General features: G+C 44.8%; 1 protein-coding gene across 9 annotated transcripts in view; it reads right to left on the reverse strand.

Moving 5' to 3' along the window:
• PDE1C (phosphodiesterase 1C) overlaps positions 1–20,652 on the reverse strand; it is a 505,372-nt gene that overhangs the window by 297,307 nt on the left and 187,413 nt on the right. Inside the window, exons 1-2 of one of the 9 annotated variants that reach the window (XM_078440809.2) lie at positions 4,633–5,019; positions 3,951–4,053 (exon numbers count right to left, since the gene is read on the reverse strand). The exons of 7 other annotated variants lie outside the window; for them this stretch is intronic. In XM_078440809.2, the coding sequence (XP_078296935.1) occupies positions 3,951–4,051 (101 nt within the window). In that variant the 5' untranslated portion in view covers positions 4,052–4,053; positions 4,633–5,019. Of the gene's footprint in view, positions 1–3,950; positions 4,054–4,211; positions 4,548–4,632; positions 5,020–20,652 lie in introns of those variants that run through there. One more of the 9 variants, XM_078440806.2, reaches the window with a different exon arrangement.

Below are 20,652 nucleotides of genomic sequence, written 5' to 3' on the forward strand. Positions count from 1 at the left end.
AATTTTGACAACAGAATAAGTGAAACCTGTTCACTTGCTCTCAACTAAAAAAAAAAAAAAGGTATAGAAACACTTTTTTGTCATCATAGAACAGTCTGGCAATAGAAAAACCCTTGGTCAGGACCCAAGGTACAAGTCATGACTCAAACCTATGCAGCCGTGAGGCTCCCCCACATCACCAGAGGAATAAAGTACAGCCGTTGTCGTATTTTCCCTGATTGGAAGATTCCCTAACAAAACAGCCATCGGTAGGGGCCCTTAGAAATTCCACCCTCTTTGCAGAGGAAAGAAGTATGACAACAGCACTGAGGGGAAACCGAGGTTTACAGAAACGAAAATGGGTTTAAAAAAAAAAAGAGGCTCATCCCAGAAATGTAAGCAGATAGTATCCCTTTGACAGACATAATTAAAAAGCTCAGGTGTCAGTATCGTTCCCTCCCAGCACAGAGGAACATGAACATGGGTCTGAGAGCTGCAGAGTGAGGATGAGGAACACCACAACCTTCAAATCACAGTTGGTCTCTATACATTGGTATTCAGCACCTCACGCAAGGAAAAAGAGTCGTCATTATGGTAAATATCAACGCTTGCAGGGTTTTGCCATCTCAGCTGGGGTACATAGTGTTTAAAATTCACATTTCCAGTATTCGATGTACTATGAGCATGGCGATGATGCTACAAGGCTAGATTAAGAGTTTTTCCCAATTTTTTTCCCCAGAGAAATATGTGAATGAGCTCTAGGTTTCAAATACATATTGATAATATACTATACACCAGGTAGTATTGTAGGTGCTGGGGACACACCGGTGATCAAAACAGACTAGAAAAACTATGTCCTCATGAAGTTTATGTTTTAGTTAGAGAAGACAGACAATAAACGTAATAAAAAAAAATACCTAGCATTCAGGTGGTGAGATGTGTAAGAGAAAAAAATAAAGCATGGAAGGGGGATGGGTAGAGGTTGTAATGTATACAGGATCATTCCCTATATTCTCCTATGCTTTAGATTCTTGGCAGATAATAATAGCAGGAGCAACAATCCTCTCACTGCTGGTAAAGACCACTCCAGGCCAGTGCACAGAAGGGAAGAGGATATGGGGAGGGAAAAAGAGAACTTAGATAAACAAGAGTGGGATTCAGCCCTGGGTTGTGGCTTTGCCACATCTGTTCCTACCTCAGTTTAGATCTCTGTGCCCGATCTGGGTAATGATATTAACAAAACCTGCCTCCCACCTAGTTCATGGAATACTGTGTTGATACGTCACATGGCCTATAAGCTGATCCAAATATATTTGGATATATACATTCATGTTGAATATTATAAAGTTCATATTTGGGTCTTTATGTTTCCTTAATCACCTATTTACTGAACACCTACTACATGCCAGACCCTGCTCTGTACACTGGAGGTACAGCAGTAAGCAAGACACACAAAGTGTCCGTCCTCAAGGAACTTATTATGCTCTAATACAGGAGATGAAAAATTCAATAGTAAATTGAATAGAAAAGATACTGACAAGAAGAAGACACCACTGAACAGTCCAGGCATGAGATGATCAAGTCCTGAACTTAGATGGTTCCCAAACAAGCTGAACTAAATTCCTGACTATCTGTGATCACCTATAAAGCCCTTTCTATAAGGGAGTCATGGTAATAAATTTACTTGAAAATCCAATAGGACTATTGGGTATTTATAAAATGATGAAAGGGCTGCTTCCTTTCTCTTACTGACAGTCTGTTGTGTGGACAAATAGAAACATACCCTTCCACCTCCTAACGGTTTCTAGTTTGTGAACTGCGAAAGTGTTATTCCAAGTGGTATAAATAAGCATGCCTTTGGTTTCCAGAGTCTTTAGCAACTTATCACAGCACTACTGTTTTGGTTTTTTAAGTGGCAGTAAGAACCATTAACAGTAGTAAAAAACTATGCCATAATTACGGTAGGAACATGTCCTTTTCGAAACAGAAAATGAAGCAACAGATCTCCTAGGATTGCTGTTAGGCAGAGCGTTTCAGTAGAAGGGTAAAGAGAGGAATTCAAAAACACACACTTGGAAAAGAATCAACCCACACCTTTCATGTTCAAAGGCACCGGATGCTGAGTAGATATGAGAGACTAGAGAACGAAAATGTGGTTATATCACACCCCAACACCTTGGGGAGAGAAGCCTACAAGATATGAAGCAGAAAGCTACAAGACAGTGTGTTGTAAGCACTAAATGCTTTTTTACACACATTCTCAGCCTGGCTGATTTGCCCAAACACTCCTCTCTAGCCTGAGTAGCTCCATGGAGTTGGCTGTAATTGTAAAGCAGCCAGAGAGCAGTCCTGAGTGTGTGCAGATGAGTCCCTCCAGCCGAGATGGCAAGGAGACCAGCCTGACTGCCCTTTTACACTGCATACCTTGGACCCAGACTGTAGAGGCCAACAACTCTCTGTGTGCACCACAGTATGATCAGATTGAATGCTCATTACCTATGACATGAGTTTATTGTAAACACTGCTCTGAAAGAGGTGCTGCCTTGCACGCATCTCAACTGTCAGGACAGTCTGCCAACCAAAACGACAAAATTTCCACACAAGTTTACCACCTCTGCTTGCTTACAGCAGCCAGACAACTCAAAAATCATAGTATTTGGCATGGTTTCCCCTTTAGATCAATGGCAATGAAACTCACTTAGATTATTAATGGAAGGGCTTTTATAAATTACACTTTAGGGGACCCCTTAAAGAAACATACACTTTCGTTATTGCTTCCCTTTAGAAACTCTGAATACCCTGGTCAGGAGGTGGTCTCCTCTAAGATGAAGCTAACTTAGATCAGTGCCGTTTTGATTTTGTTTTGGGATGTGATGTGTGTGTGTGTGTGTGTGTGTGTGTGTGTACACGCACGCACACACATGCTTTCAAAAACAATAACTACAGCAAAACAAACAAACTGCCAAGGAAGGAGCTGGTATTCCCATCTTTGTCCTTCATAAGGAACAGAATGTCTGGATAATATATTTGGAGAAAAAATTGTTTTTTTAACTGCACTAGATATTTGATGCCAAATGTCTAATGAAATGAGTATCGGGTAGTTATGAAAGATGTCTTTGGGATCTGCCTGGTCAACTGAGAAGCAAGATGTAAATACACAGATATCACTAGAGCTTCCTGAATGGGGTAACCAGCTCTTCATTATCTATAAAATCTTTTCACAGAAAATACCATGTATTTTCAGGTCACCTATCCTCAGTACCCAAAACCAGACAGAACCCAATGAAGTGAATGAAATTCAGAGATCTCTGTCCATCAGTCCAACTAGAATTCTGGCCACTATATTGAAAGCAAATGCACCATTTCACTATTCAAATACTGGGAGGAAACTCCACTGTTGGTTCTGACCCCCACTTTCTCCAAAAATAGCCCCTTCCTTCTGGTGACTATTTTAAGAGAGAAAGAACCCTAAGAAAATATCAGAAGTTGAACTAGGCTGGGGAGAACGAGAGGAAAATTTAGCAGCCAGAATGCATGTAGAATTTGAACGGAAGGTAAGTTCTTGGACCACCTGCCAAGATGTTTGCAAGCACTTTGCAGAGAATAAGTCTTCCTTCGATTAACAGTCCCCAGAATTTTCTCCCTGGGCAAAAGGACCAGAAACATCTCCATGGGTACTGAGCTACTACAACTGAAATCTAAGGACATTTCCTCTTTCCCCCAAAGAAAGTATGCTTTGGAAATAGCAAGGCATTCTAAAACACTCGGAAAAGTCTCTTTTGAAAAAAAAAAAAGGTGGGGGGGGGGGGGAGGTAGCAGTGACTGTAATTAACAGAGAAGCAGTTGTGGAACTTCTAGGCTGTACTTAAAGGGCCATGCGGGAACAGGGTGAGCAGTCATGGCTGTAGCTGTGTAGTAAAATACTGACTGCAGACAGAAACGGGGCAAGAGAAGTAAATGGATTTACTTACAGCCCTCGGAGCCGAAGCCAGATTTTCTCGATCTGTTCGGGTTGCAGGTATTTCAGAGAGTTGCTCTCAAATTCTTCAATCTCCTTGGTCGGCGACTCCATAGCTGCAGGTTATCAGTGGGAGTGAGGCTGGGAGAGTTTGGGCTGGCCCTCCCCGCCTCCTCGCCGGGCCGGCCCTCGAGCCCCAGCCGTGCGCCGCGCGCCTTTGCCTGTCACTTTCTGCGCGCGCTCCTCCTTCTGGGCCCCCCAAACCCGGACTTACAGGGGGCTCGCAGCGCCGGCGACCCCCGGCCCAGGTGCCTCCTGGAGGCGGCTGCGGGAACCAGCCATGGTCCCGAGCTGCTCAAGGAGAAAGCACCTGGACCTAATGGGATTTTTTTTTTTTTTTTTTTTTTTTTAACAAAGCCACAGAAGCGAACCGTGAGGCCGCTGAAGGACTGGGGGGAGCGAAGGAGGACCGAGTGTGGAGGAGAGACAGTGAGAAGGGGAGAGAGGGGAGGGGATGCGCCGAGGGGGAGCTGGGGCGGGCGGGGTGCTCCGACCCCGAGGCTGCGCACGGGGCTCCGCCCGCGCCCCCAGCCGGGGGCGCCCCGCGGCCTCCCCCCTCCCGTCCCGCCCCCTCTCTCCCCCCCACCCCACCGCCTCGCAGCCTTCGCGCCCCGTCTCTGTTTTCTTTCACTTACCAGCAGCTCCGCTGACAAGCGAGAAAAGTGACAACTGAGAAAAGTCGTCTGTCAGCGCGCCGGGGCTGGCGTCTGGTGTGACACCCGCGGGCGCGCAGGGAGGGGCGCGCCGGGCAGCGCGGTCCGCGGGGCACAGGCTCGCCAGGCTCTGGCCTCGGACCCGGGGCCCCGCGTGCCACGCACCGCCCCGGCGCACACAAGACCAGGCCCGCGGCGCCACGCGCGAGCCCAGGGACCCCGGGCTTGCGGGCCCCCCGGGGGGCTGCGGAGCAAAGGGCGCGGCGAGCTTCCGCGGAGTTTATGGGGGGAGCCCTCAGGTATGGCTCACCTACTCGTCCTCCCTTGAGCCGCTTCCATTTTGAAATATTAAAGCAATTGGTAAGGACTAAAGTAACCACACGTCACACTTAGAAGGTCCTGCTACGTTCCTGCTCTTGAGAGTCTTCGTTTCTCCCCCCCGCCCCCCACCCATGGTGCGGAGAAAAGGAAAATAGAAACCAACAGTGAGGAGGTAGGAGTTTCCACCGATTCCACATACTCAAGAGGTCCCCGCGGGGCGACGGCTGAGCAGACGTTGAGACTGGCAAAGAGTTTCAGCTCCACAGAGTGGCAACGCACCGTCTGTTTCCCCCTAGGTCATTCACAGTGTCAATAACACCCTGTGTGCTCTGGGAAGAATGGGACCAGCTATGGAGCTGGGAAGCGCGGTGGGATTAAGAGAGAGACCACAGACAGAACACTAGAAGATCCTGGCTCCGGGTGATTGCAGCCCTGACTGACCTCACAGAACTGGTGGTCAAACTCCCATCTAGAAGAAGCCACCAACACTTCCCTGGGCCATTTCAAAGCTGGGACTCGGGGCTCCTGAGATTCTGAGTGCAGCCTGCCCTGTAACCATAGTTCCCTCACAAGCAGTTAGATTCTTTCAGTCACACTCCCAGCGTCCTTTGGCTACCCATCAGTTACATACCTGCTTCTCAAAAATGAGAGACTTAAAGGTAAGAACTCACGTTTCTTCATTGCTCAAGTAAAGTTACATTCATTGTGACCTTGACAAACAAATAAAATGATAGTGTCAAAATCCTAAACGTTCACCCATTCGATGGTTGGCATTTACTTTCCAGAAATTAGAGGTTTCCATCCATCCAGTGGTGGGGATGGCACAGCTAGCCCCATTCATTCCAGTGGAAGAAGGTATCTTCCACAAGGTGAGATGACAGATCTATTTGATTGAAAAGGACTTACACACTCACCTGCCACACAATCTGAAGTCACCTCATTAAAGTCAGTCCTTACGGATTTTCTGGAACCACATACATTATCACTGAGTTAACACATTACTACCAGGCAAAGGTAGTATTAAGCAGCCACCATGTTAACATGAAATTGATATATCTGAAAAGAACCAATTACCTACCCAATGTCACCCAGCAGGAAGCAGTGACCTGCTAGAACTGGATGCTTAAAAAAAAAAAAAAAAAAAAAGACATTGTTTTAACCACTTGTTTTGGGGATGCAAGATGGGAGGCAGCATGGTCCCCAGAGAGGTTTCCATCTCTGTGAACTCTGGGCAGCCTGCTGTCAGAATATGGAAATGTAGCAATGATAACAGCAGCAAACAGGTATCTCAAACTGTCTCTAGTCTGAGCACTGCTCTAAGGTTCTATGCTCACATAACACTGGCAACAACTCTAGGACGCAAATACTATTATGATCATCCCCATTTTACAAGAGAGCTAAAGCACAAAGAGGTTATCCAGACCCACTGGAAAATGAACTGACCTGGAAAAGCGTTTGAGTTATGGCTCATTACCCTATCCAGTACAAATCTGTTCCCCTCACAGGGTCCCATTTTCCACCTGGCTAATGTAAAGAATTTAGGCATAAAGATTTTTTACATCTGTTCCAACTTTATGATTCTATGAGGTCATCTGGAGAGAACTGGGGAAAGGAATTGCTGAAAAGGGACATGCACATGGCTGAAAACATATTTTAATTATGGCATGGTTTCTCCAAGGACTGGCCTGGGATGAAAGGATACAAGAGAATAATAAAGCATATTCATCTTCCTGCCCTCCACCATATGTATGACCTTTTCCTTGTCTGAGTAGGATTTGGGTTAAGTCAGAGAAAAGTGAATTTTGGAAGAAAAAGGAAAGGAATAATTGTTCACTACAATTAAGCCCATCAGAAAGGGAAGACAAAAAAAAAATCCTTTAAAAAGTTTCTAAAAAGTAATTTTGTTTCATTTTTAAAAACTTTTTAAAACTGTACATTAGAAAATTAGTAAAGATCTATCACTTTTTTTTTTTTAATTTTAGAGCCATATAGTTTTTGGAGTGGGAGGGACCTTAAAGATAATCTGGTTTAGTAGAAGTTTACAGATTTTTTAAGCAACAGAACATTTTATGTAGAATAACATTTTATAAGGGACTCTAGTGCACACCTCATATTTAAAGATTATAGAAAGTGGTGCTCTGGTTGAATGGGGAAGGGGAGTGGGGAGTGCTTAGTTCTCAGAGACGGAGTCCACCTCTTCCTTCTCTATATCCCATCCTGTGTGGCAAATACTCCCACTTCACAGATGAGAAAACTGAGGCTAAAGTACCATAGACTACCTTAGGATTTCTTGCTCCTAATCCAGGGTTGTTTCTAAAGCACATTATGAAAGGTTGTCTTCTCTCTGCCAACAAAGTATTACTACTTTTAGATGCACCATGTTATTATGTCACTCAGACTTTATTCTCTTTATGTATCACAGGCAGGATATGCTTGATAGTTGCAACAGCATTACAAGCCACAATTTCCACTGGCATTCCACCCAGAGACAAGCAATAAGTAGATGCAAATCCACCCAAAAACAAAAAATCTAAGAAAATGCAAAGCCACTCAAAACTTTGCTTTGGAGGTTAATTTCCATTGTAACTTCCTAACCCGACTTTTTCAGTAAGACGTTTTAGGAAATCTTATATGGTGAAACATCACTAAATACACACACACACACACACACACACACACACACACACACACACATATACACACACAGAGACATGCATACATGTGTAAATATGTAATGTACATAAACATACATACTTATATACATAAATATAACTGCCAAATGAGAGTATTTCCCCAAATAGGGGCACCTGGGTGGCTCAGTCGGTAAAGTGTCCGGCTCTTGGTTAAGGCTCAGGTCATAATCTCATGGTTTATGAGTTCCAGCCCCGCATCAGGGTCTGTGCTGATGGTGCAGAGTCTGCTTGAGATTCTCTCTCTCCCCTCTCTCTCTGCCCCTACCTCGTTTGCACTCTCTCTCTCTCAAAGTAAACTTAAAAAATTATTTTAAAAAATAATAAAATAAAATATTTCCCCAAATAGACATAGAGTAACTTAGCCTAAGTACTAGCAAGCCCCTCTGCATCATAAGATCAGAGAGAAAGTGAGCTCCCTGTCTGTGGCAGAGTTCAAGGAGAAGCCAGATGACTATCAGACAAGGGAGGAGGCATCAAGCTTTGTAGGCATAAGAATTACCCCTCGGGTCCCTTTCATCTCTAAGATTTCATAACCCAACAATAATCACAATAACCACAACCACTACCCTTACCAGTTATTGAGCACTACTAAATGCCAAGTGCCATGCTAAGCACATCACAGGTTGTTTCCTCCTCAAGAAAACACTTCAAAAGAGTTCATCATGCCCATTTATAAGCAAAGACAGAAAAGGCTCCCAAAGGTCAGCTCACTTTTGCAAAGACATGCGGTCAATAAGTGTCAGAGCCAGGCTTTAACCCCAGACCAAGTGCAAACCTCCTGTTCTTTTCCCTTTGTTATACCACCTCCTTGCAGACACATAAAGACAAGTAAAAGGGTATATAGTAAAAAGGGTAGGGCTTCAGGATCACAGGTGAAGGGTCACTGATACAGTGGGGGAATTAGGAAGGCAACATAGCAGAGGTGACATTCGAACTGGATCAGGAAAATGGATCTGAAGAAGCTGTTTACGTGGAAGATGGGTGGAGGCAGGTGACTCTGGGAAGAGCACACTGCTTGAAAAGAAACACAGAAGCATGAGAAGGTGTAGAGTGTACAGTTCTTCACAAACACTTTTATGTGGCTTGACTATAAGGGCATGACTAAGACAGGCAGGAGAAAATGCTGAAAGGGTCCGCCAGACTCTGTGGTCACAGAAGTAACTCAGTCTCTCTCCAGATGATGGAGAGCTGGGGGTGGCTCAAGGCAGAGGAAGGCATGGTTACATGTCAAGGGTACTCGCTGCCCTGAATATGCAGCACACACGGAGGTCAGCTCTCCAGGAACCTACCATGGGCGTGTGCAACAACCATGGGGCAAATGATCACCAGGGCTCCATAAGAAGAATCTGGCTATCAAATACAAACAAGCTCCTCAGCCTACGGAGAACGAAGAGTTGCACAAAGAAAAAAGATAAAATCAGAAAAAGCACAGCACTGTCTCCCACGAACCCCTGTCTTCCAGCTACAAGATTAGGACCGCTTGCTTTGACCTTCATGAAGCAAACCAGAGCCCTTGTTACAGTTTTCATGACTCAGGAGTGGCATCATCCAGAGAGTCTCTCAGTAGGGAGATGGGGGAGAATTCTAGAGAAGCATTAAGGATATCAGAAGTAGCACCACCAGGCATATCAGCCCCTCTTTCCCACTCAAGCCAGAACATAACACAATGTCAATAGAGACATTGACATATCGTCAATGGAGACAATAGAGAAGACACACTGTCTTCTCTCCCATTGGCTTCCCTTTCTGGCAAGGGGCCTCTTTGGTGACAGTTACACTGTCTTTTCCCTTTGAAGTCCTCTCATTGTGGTTTTATAATTTGGGTCAGACTCTGTCCCAGGAACCACCTCCACCTGAAAAAAGAAAGTGCAAGAAGAGGCAGTGAACTGCTAAGCACAGAGGACCCCCGTTCTCAGGCCCATCTGAAATGGGGCTCTGAGTAGCCAACATCTCAACCATCCAGAGTTTGGCCCAGAGAGCGGGGGAGAGGAGACAGGAGAAGAAAGAGGATGGAGTCCCAGGCCAGGAGTGGTCTCATGTAACCTGCGTGTGGCCCAGTGTTTGCTCCTTTCTGTGGCAGGATCCTTCAGTTGCTCTGACAGGACAAGTTCATGTGATGCTTCCACCGGAGGTGGTACAGACAAACTGAAGGGCTAAGTGTAGCACTGAATCACATGTGACCTAGGACACGAAACTTCTCTTCTCTGGCCATGGCTGGGTTGGACTCAGTGACCTCTGGATCCCTTCTTAGCTCTCACATACCCCCATCTGAAACCCAAGCCTGGCCTGGCACAACCATGCTTTTTTGGCCCTCCAAAAAAAGCTACAGGAAAACTGGAGTGCTACCACCGGCTAGATTTGACTATAATAAACATCACTTAGGTTGGCCAATCAAGGCCATCCACCCTGTATCTCTGAACAAAGTGACCAGTCTAAGGGAGCCACATAACTAAAGCAGATCTAATATTGGTTCCTTATGAGAGATTTGATGTGGCCACTGGGAAAGAGAGAGAGAGAGAGGGTCTGTCTTTTCTTTGAGATAGCATTATAAAGCTTGAGGTTATCTTGGCCCGGGTACATCGTTACCATGTAGAGAAAATATACCAGAAAAATGCTTGGAAACATTTTGAGGAAAACAGAGAGAAAAGCTAAAGACAACAAGAAACAAATGTTACAGGATCTTTTTGAGCCCCTTGATCCTGCTATGGCTGAAGCCAGAGCTACCCATGGACTTTTAAGTTATATGAACCAAACAAATGTCCCCTCCCCCCATATTTTCTCACTTGAGCTAACTTGAATCAGAGTTCTGTCACTGGCAACCATAAAAATCCTAACTAATAGAACTCCCATAGAGGATTTTTGTAAGGAGCTTAAAAAAAAAAAAAAAACAAAAAAAAAAAACACTGCCAGTACCTTAAACACTGAAAGCTCTCATAACATAGTATAGCTCCTCCACCATCTCATCCATCCAACGGGACATGAACGGAAGGAAACTGGAAATGGTACAGTACCTTGGAGTGGGCAGGGCACCCAAGGTAAATACAAGGAGACTTATCATCTCGACAAAGAGATACCTCAATAATTTCATTTCAGTAACAGTTTGGTAACAACCTATCAAAGCACTGCCATTATTATGTACATTAGTTCTTCAAAACAATCCTGAAGTTAGTGAAACACATTATTTTTATCTCAAGTTTTGACATGAGGCGGATGAGGTCCAAAAGATCTGTTGGCTTCCCTCCCCTGGTCTACCGTCCAGCTAGTGGCCAGGTAGCATGACAATACACGGCTTCCTGACTCCTGGCCCTGGTGGCCACTCTCTGCCTCTCAGAACACACTGCCAACCCAGCAGAATTAACTTGGCTGTTCTAATGAAATTGAAAATTTTGCTCATGTAAAACTGCTGATGCTACAGTCAGCCAAATTCCGACCCAAATGCACATAAATCAGCGGGTTGTTCTTCCTATCACTGTAAAGCAAATTTGAATGTGGAAAACCTCAGCGCTGAAAAGGATCTTAGCAATCCTCTTAGCCAAGTTGCTAATTACATTGACAGAAACAAGCAGCCCAAGCAGGTTAGATAACTGTCCACCAGACCCGGTGCTTGGTAGTGGCACAGCTGAGACCAGAAGCCATGTCCCGGTGCTCCACTAGCCCTGAGTTTCCTTCCAGAATCTCAAGAATGGCTCCTGCTCCTATCCGAGGACTTGGTTCAACAGTTTGTTCACAGATAAGGAGAAGGAATGACCACTAAATGCATAAGCCATTGGCAAAGGCTTCCTGAAGGAAAAAGCTAGAGAAGAGAGACTCCAGGAACATGAAATTGCATGTGGTGGCCCTGATAACACAAGGAATCTGGTGTGACCAGTATGGGGGGGGGGGGGGGTCAAGAAAGGGACAACAGGCAAAGGCTGGATATGCAGATTGAGGTGGGCCAGGGCTCCCATATGAAAGCTTAGTCCTTGTATGCTCTTGCCAGTAGGGAATCATTAAAATCTGTTGAGAAGGTGTATGGTAGATGCAAAGCAGAATTGTGATTTAACAAGGGCAATTTATAAAGAATGATAAATTTTTTTCCTGGGGCGTTGCGTTGGCTCAGTCACTGAGTGTCAGACTCTTGATTTTGGCTCAGGTCATAGTCTCATGATTTGTGAGATCAAACCCTGCATGGGGCTCTGCACTGTCAGCACAGAGCCTGCTTGGGCTTCTCTCTCTCTTCCTCTCTCTCTCTGCCCATACCTCTCTCTTTCTCTCTCTTTCAAAAACAAATAAATAAACTTTAAAAAAAAAACTTTTTCTCAAAAATTGTTCTTGAACTGTCACCAGAGAAAAAGATTTGCAGATTCTCATCTCTGTAGCAGGGCAGGGGAGGGGTGATAACACAGACACAATTTCACAAACAAACGCTAGGACTTTTAAAGTTCATTCACTCACTGAGTGCTTACTATGTGGTAGGCACTATGTGATGGTAAGTATGCAGTGGTCAATAAAAAATCCAGTCCCTGCAAATAGGGAAACAGATAACACAACATCATCATAAGTTGTGAAAAGTGCTAAAAAGAAAATAAACAGAGTCCAGTACAGAAAACAATAGGGGTGGGGCCTATTTATAAATAGGTTGGTATCAGCCAACTATTGCTATATAATATACCACCCTCTAGGATTTAGTGGTTTAGAACAACAGCAACCATTTTTTGCCCCCTCGTGATTTTGGGGGTTGACCAGGCAGTTCTTCCACGGGTCTTGTTTGGGGTCTCTCATGCAATTGGAGCTATAATATCCAATATGGTTTCACTCACTTGCTTGTAAGAGCAAGCGTTCTGAGAGGGAGGAGGTGAAGAAGCTGCCAGCCCTCGCAAAGGCTGGGCCCAGAACTGGCACAGCATCACTTCCGCTGCATTTGGTTGCCTAAAGCAATCATAGTGCTAGCTCTGATTCAAGGGCAGGAGGAGAAATAAACTCTACCTTCCAAGGTGGAGGGAGAGGGAAGAAAGTGACACAGATTTTAGAGTCATCTTTAATCCACCTAGGTGGTCAAGGATGGCCTCTGTAAGCAGGTAACATCTGAGCCAAGACCTGAAGGAAGAAAAGAAATCATCCAGCTAACAGAAAGGAGGAAAACATTTCTGACAAGAGAGAACAACATATGCAAGGATTCTGAGGCAGGAAGAAGCTTGATGTGGTAAAGGAATGGAAGGCAGTTAAGTTGTGGCTGAAGGATGTGACAAAGGGCAGAGGAGCCTGGGGTGAGAGGCGGAGGCAGCCAGGTGGGGCCACAGCAGAGCCTTGAGGGCAGATTGAAAGGCTGGCTTTCACTTGAAGTACAAGGAGAAATCACTCAGGGATACCAAGAGATACATGTTTGTCAAGGGTCACTCTGGTTGCTACATGAAGAATGGCTGGAAAGGAATAAGAATGTCCCCTGGCTTAATCAGAGATGCTAACTAATCTCAAAAAGTGACCTGAACTGGGTGGCTCAGTTGGTTGGGTGTCCGACTTCGGCTCAGGTCATGATCTCGCTGTTCGTGGGTTCAAGCCCTGCATCGGGCTCTGTGCTGATGGCTCAGAGCCTGGAGCCTGCTTCGGATTCTGTGTCTCCCTCTCTCTGCCCCTCCCCTGTTCATGCTCTGTCTCTCTCTGTCCCTCAAAAATAAATAAACGTTAAAAAAAATTTTTTTTGAAAAAGTGACCTGAACTGAGGAGAGACTGAAATGAGCTCCGACATCCAAAACCCACAGTGACAACACTGAACTAATTCAATCAGTGATGATGAACTAACTTCCCTGTTGGTAGCATTCCTACAGGATTTACTAGACTAGCATCCCAGAAGACAGAGATCACAAGTATCCTGTCCATCACTGTCCCCAAGGGCATAACAGGCCAACTGGCCCATGACCAACTTGAGCTTCTCAGAGAAGGACTGTGAAATTTATTTCATTTATGGTCCAAGATGATTACTGCCATATGAACTATAGTCAATGAGCACATCTGAGACATGCAAACAACTAGACCAGAAGCTAATTTGGGGTTGTTTGGGGAAAGGCCAATAAGGCACTGCCCAGCTTGCATTTTGGTTCATAAAGGGTTAACTTTCAGTTATCCAGCAGCTGTACTTCCAAATAAATGAAATGTTACCTTTTGTGTGATTAAGGATACAAGCGGAATGAGGGGAAATACTCCTGACAGTATCTTCAAAATTGTTCTCTGGGATATCTAAATGGCCCATTCTAGTACTTCTGATTCCCAGAAGTAAAAGGATTTTTAAGACCCAGGAGAATAAAAGAATAATGTCTCCATGAATGCCTTCCACCCATATGCTTTTGACAGATTTGTGCTAATAAAAAAGACCCCGAAGGCACCTTGATTTGGCCCATAGTCCTTCATACGTACAAACTGACAGACTCATCAGAAGTTGGCATACACTTACCTCGATACTTCTGAGAGAGTTACAGACTCCTATAAGCAGGGAGTAGGACCTGATTTATGGAGAGGAATGGAAACTTATGGGCACAAATTAAAATTAATTAGCATGCAAGGCAAATCTTAGCCAGAGACTCTAAAAGCTTTGTGCCACCAGTACCCCCGCGGAACTGGGTAGACTCCCACAGGTATAGATAGTTCTATGGATTCTCCACTGCTTGGGCTAAATGTCAATGAAGAAATGACAATTGTTCTCCTCAGTGGGATTTCAGAAGCACTTGAGGATTTAAAACCAAAGCATTGAAAAGAAAGGGTGCTGAGTCCTTGAAAATAGCTCCAATGTAGTCAGTGAAGATGCTGTTAGCAGCCATTCTGCCTTCACTGTGGGCAAACCAAACACAGCCTTCCACATCAGTCTCTAGGTAACAAAGATTTCCTTTCATACTTCCTGTCTCCATCTCGAGCACAAAGAGCATTTGTGAAAACCAGTCCCCACCTCACCTGTCCATACAACATAGCAGAAGTACCCTCTGCATCCTGTGCAGAAATCAGTCTCATTTGCCGTGAAGGTTCCAATTTTAATGATCAGAGTAATAATTTCCCATATACTCCTATTCTATATATGACTCAATCTATCAGAAACCATTCTGCCAGATCGAATTCCAAGCAATGCCTAAACATGCTACTATAGCCTGGGACTTGGGACCACATTTCATATTCATTTATTGCAGGATTGATCTGTCTCTAACTATGTGCTAGAACCAGCCGGTCAGAGAGGAAATTTTAATGCATGACCTTTTCAAAATCCCTCCATCTCTCATAGCAAAGTCAAACTTGGTTAAGGGTTTATTGACAGAGGGCTGGTCATTTACTACTGGTCACCTCGTTAGCTTTATTTGATAACTATGGCTCTTAGAAACAACATTCTCATCAAATGAAAATGTGCTTGTGTCAGAATATTGGCGGGGAGACTTACATCATTCAACTGATTATAAATTTGATTAAAATTGCAATGATAGCCTACCTCCCACGGTTACTATCCAGCCCCGGAAACCACGACTAATAAATGCATCATCATAAACCACTTAAAACATAAAGGAAAGGAGGTGGGGGGAGGGAGGAAGGAAAGAAAACCACTCCTTAAAAAAGCTACGGAATTCAACGGTAAAAAAAAAAAAAAAAATCTGAAAATGTAGTGATGGGGCTTTTCTGTTTCTCTTTTTTAAACCCAATTAAGCAGGGGCTTACATTTGAGAGCTTACCAGAGTTTGCTCTCCAAAAGTACATGTGAACGCATTATTCTGGGCATTTTGGCAGCAGCCTGGCGCCGCGTCATTTCGTGCTATGGCTGAGCCCATCTCCCTGGCATTTGCAAACATTGGGGACACGCTTTTCTCGTCGGCCAGGTCCGCCAAGGCGGCCAGAACCCCGCAGCGGCGAGGAGGCTCCATTTGTCCCAGCTGCTGCTAACCATCTCGCCAAATCAATATCCCGTCAGAAGGCGCTTTCACCGCAGCAATGGATAGCGCCCCCGAGGCTCCGTGACGTCGCCCGGTGTTTGCTAAGCGAAGGAAAATCCCTCTTTGCACCCCGGGCTCTGACCTCACTCCCAGCGGAGCGTGCCTGCCTGTCCTTAATCACCCGTGAAATGGTGCAGGGGGGGAAACCGGGCGGAGGAGGGGCGGCGCGGAAATAACCCAGGGGACGACCAGATGTGACTCATGCTTTTCACCTTTGAAGGGAAGTAACATTTTGGAGCAGGATTCCACTCTGGCCTGCTTCCAAGGGACACAAGAGAGAGAATACCCTTCCTGTTCTCCACTGACAAGGACCGTGCAATGCAGCTGGAAGAAAAGGGCCAACATCAATAATGCATCGGGACCATGGCTGACATAGTTTTCGGCTATCTGGGTAATTGAGCAGTTGTCAAAATATAGCTCTAAAAGGCCATGTGTGGACAGAGCCAGCACGGTTACTGAAAGCGCAGTCTTAACCCTGCATAGTGTCCAGAGGACATATCCAATCTCTCCTCCTTCCCAAAATAAATATTTGCTGCCAATGTGAGTTAGTAACAGTACTAGTAGCAGTATAGTAATAACAACAGCTACTGTTTAATTGTACGTAGTATGTACCACCCTCTTTGCAAGCATGATAACCCCTGAAACCCCCACAGGGAAACTTAACTTGCCCGACGTCATATCGTAAGTGGCAGAACTGGATTTGAGCTGAAGCCTGTCACTGGCCTACCCCACCACTATGGTGTCTCTCAGAAGTAGGTATTTTTGCGTAAAGTGGAAGGCTGATTCCATGTGTCTGATCAACAAATAGTTCTCTGACCCAGAACCCTCTGACGATGGTACCATGACTTTGCAATTGCAGAACACTGCAAGCCAACTTTAAGCAGCTTTATAGTCAAGAATGAGGAGAGTGGGGAAGTGACCACTAACCCAAGACCGCACTTGCAAACAGTGGCAATATGCTGAAATGAAAAGGACCCTGCAGTGAGAAACTTAGCAGCTAGTCTCTTAGCAAATGTCAAGTATACAAGACAGTATTATTAACTAGAGCCACCGTGCTGCACATTAGATCCCCAGAAAGCATTCATCCTGTGTACCCAAAACTGTGTACCCTTTGACCAACATCTCCCCATTTCCCTGCCCCCCACACCATCCCTGGCAGTCACAATTCTACTCTCCACTTTTATGAGTTCAACTGCTAAGGGGGTAAATCTTAAGCGTTATCACCACGACCACCAAAAAAAAAAAAAAAAAGGTAACTATGTGAAGTGATAGGTATGTGAATTAGCTTTATTGTAGTAATAATCTCACAATATTTACATATGTGTGTGTGTGTGTGTAAAACCATCACATTGTGCACTTTAAATATATACAATTTTTATTTGTCAATTATACTGCAGTAAAGCTGGGGGGGGGGGGGGAGGTGGGAAGAGTCTACAATTGTCATCATGGGAACTGTTTCACTCATTCATCTGAGGATCTACAAATAGACCCTTACCTTTAGAAAGCCACAGCACAGCCGTGCCATGTGCCACACAGGTTTCTGGGAAAGCATGCTCTCTTCCCAAGGGTTTCCAATGACCAAAAGGGAACACACAGTTTGGGACTCCAGAAAGAAACCCCACATATCACATACCCAGGAAACCCTCTATCACCCACTCCATTGTCTCGTTTTTGCCTTGGGAGCATTTTTCCTTCTCTCCAGAGGAGAGACCCCAGTAAAAATTTTGCTTGCTTGCTTCATTAAGGCAGGACAAAATACTTCCTTGGTACTATTTTCTTGCCTTTTAAGCCTCTCTCATTCCTTTCATCTAATTTTTCTGTTGCAAAAATGAAAAGAAAAGGTGTTCCTGGAATGATACATGCAAATGAAGAGGCACTGGTGGGAGCTGAGATGAAATGTTACAGAGCTGAAAATAATGCACCGAGCTAAGCAAGCCAGCGGGCTCCTCGTTGATAACACAAATAATAATGGTGTTAATCATAATAATAACAGCAATGTATTAATAATAACAGCAGCAACGCTTCTGCATTTATCTCCCTTTGGGACAGTCCTTTTCTTGCCTTTTCTCAGGTTTCCCAAATCCAAACACGGAATTAGGCGGAGGGCCTGAAGGGAGGGACTCTGCCCTCTGTGATCTGTACTCAGATTAATGAAGCATTCATAACACCTGTGCTTACACTTCTCACACTGTCATCTCAGCCATCTCGAGGCTGGTTTCATCTGCGTCTGAGCAAGCCTTTAAATTCCAGCAGCACCAGGGATACAAAAGGCAATGACCTTGACACACACACACACACACACACACACACACACAGGCTTTCCTCTCACCACCCAGGAAGCTGGGGGCTCAGCACCAATACCAGACAAAAGCCACCTTCCACCCTGGAATTAATCATCATTTCAGAGTTTCCATTACAAATCTCTGTTTAGAGAGCCCAGAATAGCAGACCAATCATGGAGTTTTAGAGTGGTTTTAAACTTTTATGGATCAAGGACACTCTTTGAGAATCTGATAAAAGCTACAGATTTTCATTCTATTTAAATAAAATGTGTACACTACGATTTGCATATACAAGGAGACTCTTGGACTCTCCTGGAGCTCATCCAGCCTCCTTTCCCAAAAATCCTACTGTGGTTCAAAGATGTATGTGTGTGTGTGTGTGTGTGTGTGTGTGTGTGTGTGTGTGTGAATCTAGTTTGTTCTTCTTAGCACTAAAAGAAAATGCTATGAGCTAAAAAGAGAAGATAACTAATAAAAAATATAATTCAAGTTCTTCAAAAAGGGAACTGTGTTTAATGAGCACGAAATACATGCCAAATTCTCTACCAGGTATATGATACGCATATGTGCATTTAATCCTCTTTACAATCATGCAACAAGGGCTGTGTCTTTCATATTCACCTCTCCATCCCTAATGCCTTTCCCACTTCTGGTCCTCCTTAATTACTTGCTGGATGAATTAATTATTACTCTTTTGCAGATGAGGAAACTGAGCCCCTGAGAGGTTAAGTAACTTAAATCAGACAGGGAATAAATGCTAATAGAGGCGGGGCTGAACTCAGATCTGCCTGTCCCCTTTCTCTTATGCCTTGATGAGCATTAGGTATAAGGGACTAAAGCAAAGACCCAGACATAGTATACAAATGATATGCTCTGTTGGTGGCAAGAGTTGTGGGAAAGAGGAAGAGCAGAGTAGGTGGGCTGGGAGTATGTGGAGGGGCTGGGGCAGGTCGCAATATGGATCAGGGTGCTCAGTGGTGGCCTCTGTGAAAGATGACATTTGAGCAGAGCCTGGGAGGAAATTAAAGGATGTGCCAAGTGGAGGAGTATGCCGGGGAGGGGAACAGCCTGGGCCGGTAGTATGCCTGGTAGCTCAAGGAACAAGTCAGGAGACCAGGGGGAGACTCATAGAAGGTGGGGTTGGAGAGGCGATGGGGGTGCTGTGGAAAGGCCATGTGTCAGTCATTGCAAGGACTCTGGCTTTTACTCAAGGTGAATGGGAACTCACTGCAAGATCTGGAGTGGGGCAGAGGCATGATCTGACCTCATCTCACAAAGACCACTTTGGCTGTTGACGTGAAGACCGAGGGTGGTGGGGAAAAGGTAGGGGTGGGGAGACCAGGTATGAGGCCACATCCAGTTTTCAGGCAAAAGATGATGGTGGCTTGGCCGGATGGCAGCAGTGAAATAGAGAGAAGTATATTCTGGACATGTGAGAGAAGAGAGGAGGAGTTAAGATGACCCAAGAAACAAAACTGACATCTGTTCAGGCTCATCCCTGCCTTCTAGGTAGGCAAGCCTTGAAAGCCTGCTCTTATTTTCAAGGTCTCAAAACCAACCTGAGAGAAATAATATGTTTACAGTCTTCAAATACGTTTCTTTTTTTTTCCATGAAAGAGATATTCTTGCGTATAGCCTTGTGAGAAAAGAGGAAGGAAGGACTTCCTTAAAAATTGCATGTTTTTCACTTCCGAGTTTTCGAAAGCAAGCTTTGGAAAAGTGTTTCCTTTGTCTTACTCCCTACCTTCATATCTAAGGCTGCATGGCCTTCCCTCCTGCTCTGAGGCACACCAGGTCGGTAATGGAATGTGCTCCCGCTGTCCACTAAACACCAGTGCTTCCAAAGAGCTTTCTGAAATGGGGAGCTCTAGGCAGATGCTGACTTCCAGGTGACCCGAATCTGACACCAGGAGTGAGAAGCCAGGGCTGTCCCCTCTGCTCCCATGAAAAACACAGACATTCCTGGCTAGCCTAGGCTGCCAGGCAAATGTTGAGCCATCAGCTCTGGACACAATCAAAAGTGAATGTGGAGCTCGCTTCCGGATCCCACTGCTCAGCCAAGAAGACAGTCCACAGAAGGTTAAAGCAAAAGTGCTGAAGGATTTGCAGAGGGTAAGTCTCCCACTTACTTCCATCTAGGGTTTGCTTTTTAAAAAATGCTACGGTGGAAAAGCCAGGATGATAAGAAAACTACATTTTTGTAAGGAAAAATGTATTACACATCTACTAAGTGCATGGCACTACCATCTTGCTGAATTCCACACAACATCCTGGGAAGCCAGCATTATTTTCTCCATTGTTCAGAGAAGGAAAGGTTAAAGAGGTTAAGCAACTGGCCCAAAGGGATCCAGCGAGTCAGTACAGATGTCTGACTACAAAGAATAGCTTCCACCATAGCTGCCTGTAGGCTGACTGACTGTCCTCCATGTGCCTGGGACCGAGAGGGCTCTCAGGATGCAGGATTTTCAGTTTGAAATGCAGGAAAGCTCTCAGGCAAACCAGGACGAGAGAGTCACTCTAGCTGCCTCTTGAAACGAAAATATGCCCATAAAAAATGCAACCATTTCATGAATATCTAGAAAATTCAGTAGAATAATTTAAGTCTTTAAAAAACGTCATTGAGAAAATTAAAAGTGTGCACTCTTATTTAAGGTAAATATGGGCTCCAAAGGGGCTCACCTTTAAGAAAGGCAGGTTTCTTTTCTTTTCTTTTCTTTTTTCTTTTCTTTTCTTTTCTTTTCTTTTCTTTTCTTTTCTTTTCTCTTT

This window comes from Panthera onca, chromosome A2 (genome assembly GCF_046562875.1).
Source record: "Panthera onca isolate mPanOnc1 chromosome A2, mPanOnc1 haplotype 2, whole genome shotgun sequence".
Lineage (NCBI taxonomy): Eukaryota > Metazoa > Chordata > Mammalia > Carnivora > Felidae > Panthera > Panthera onca.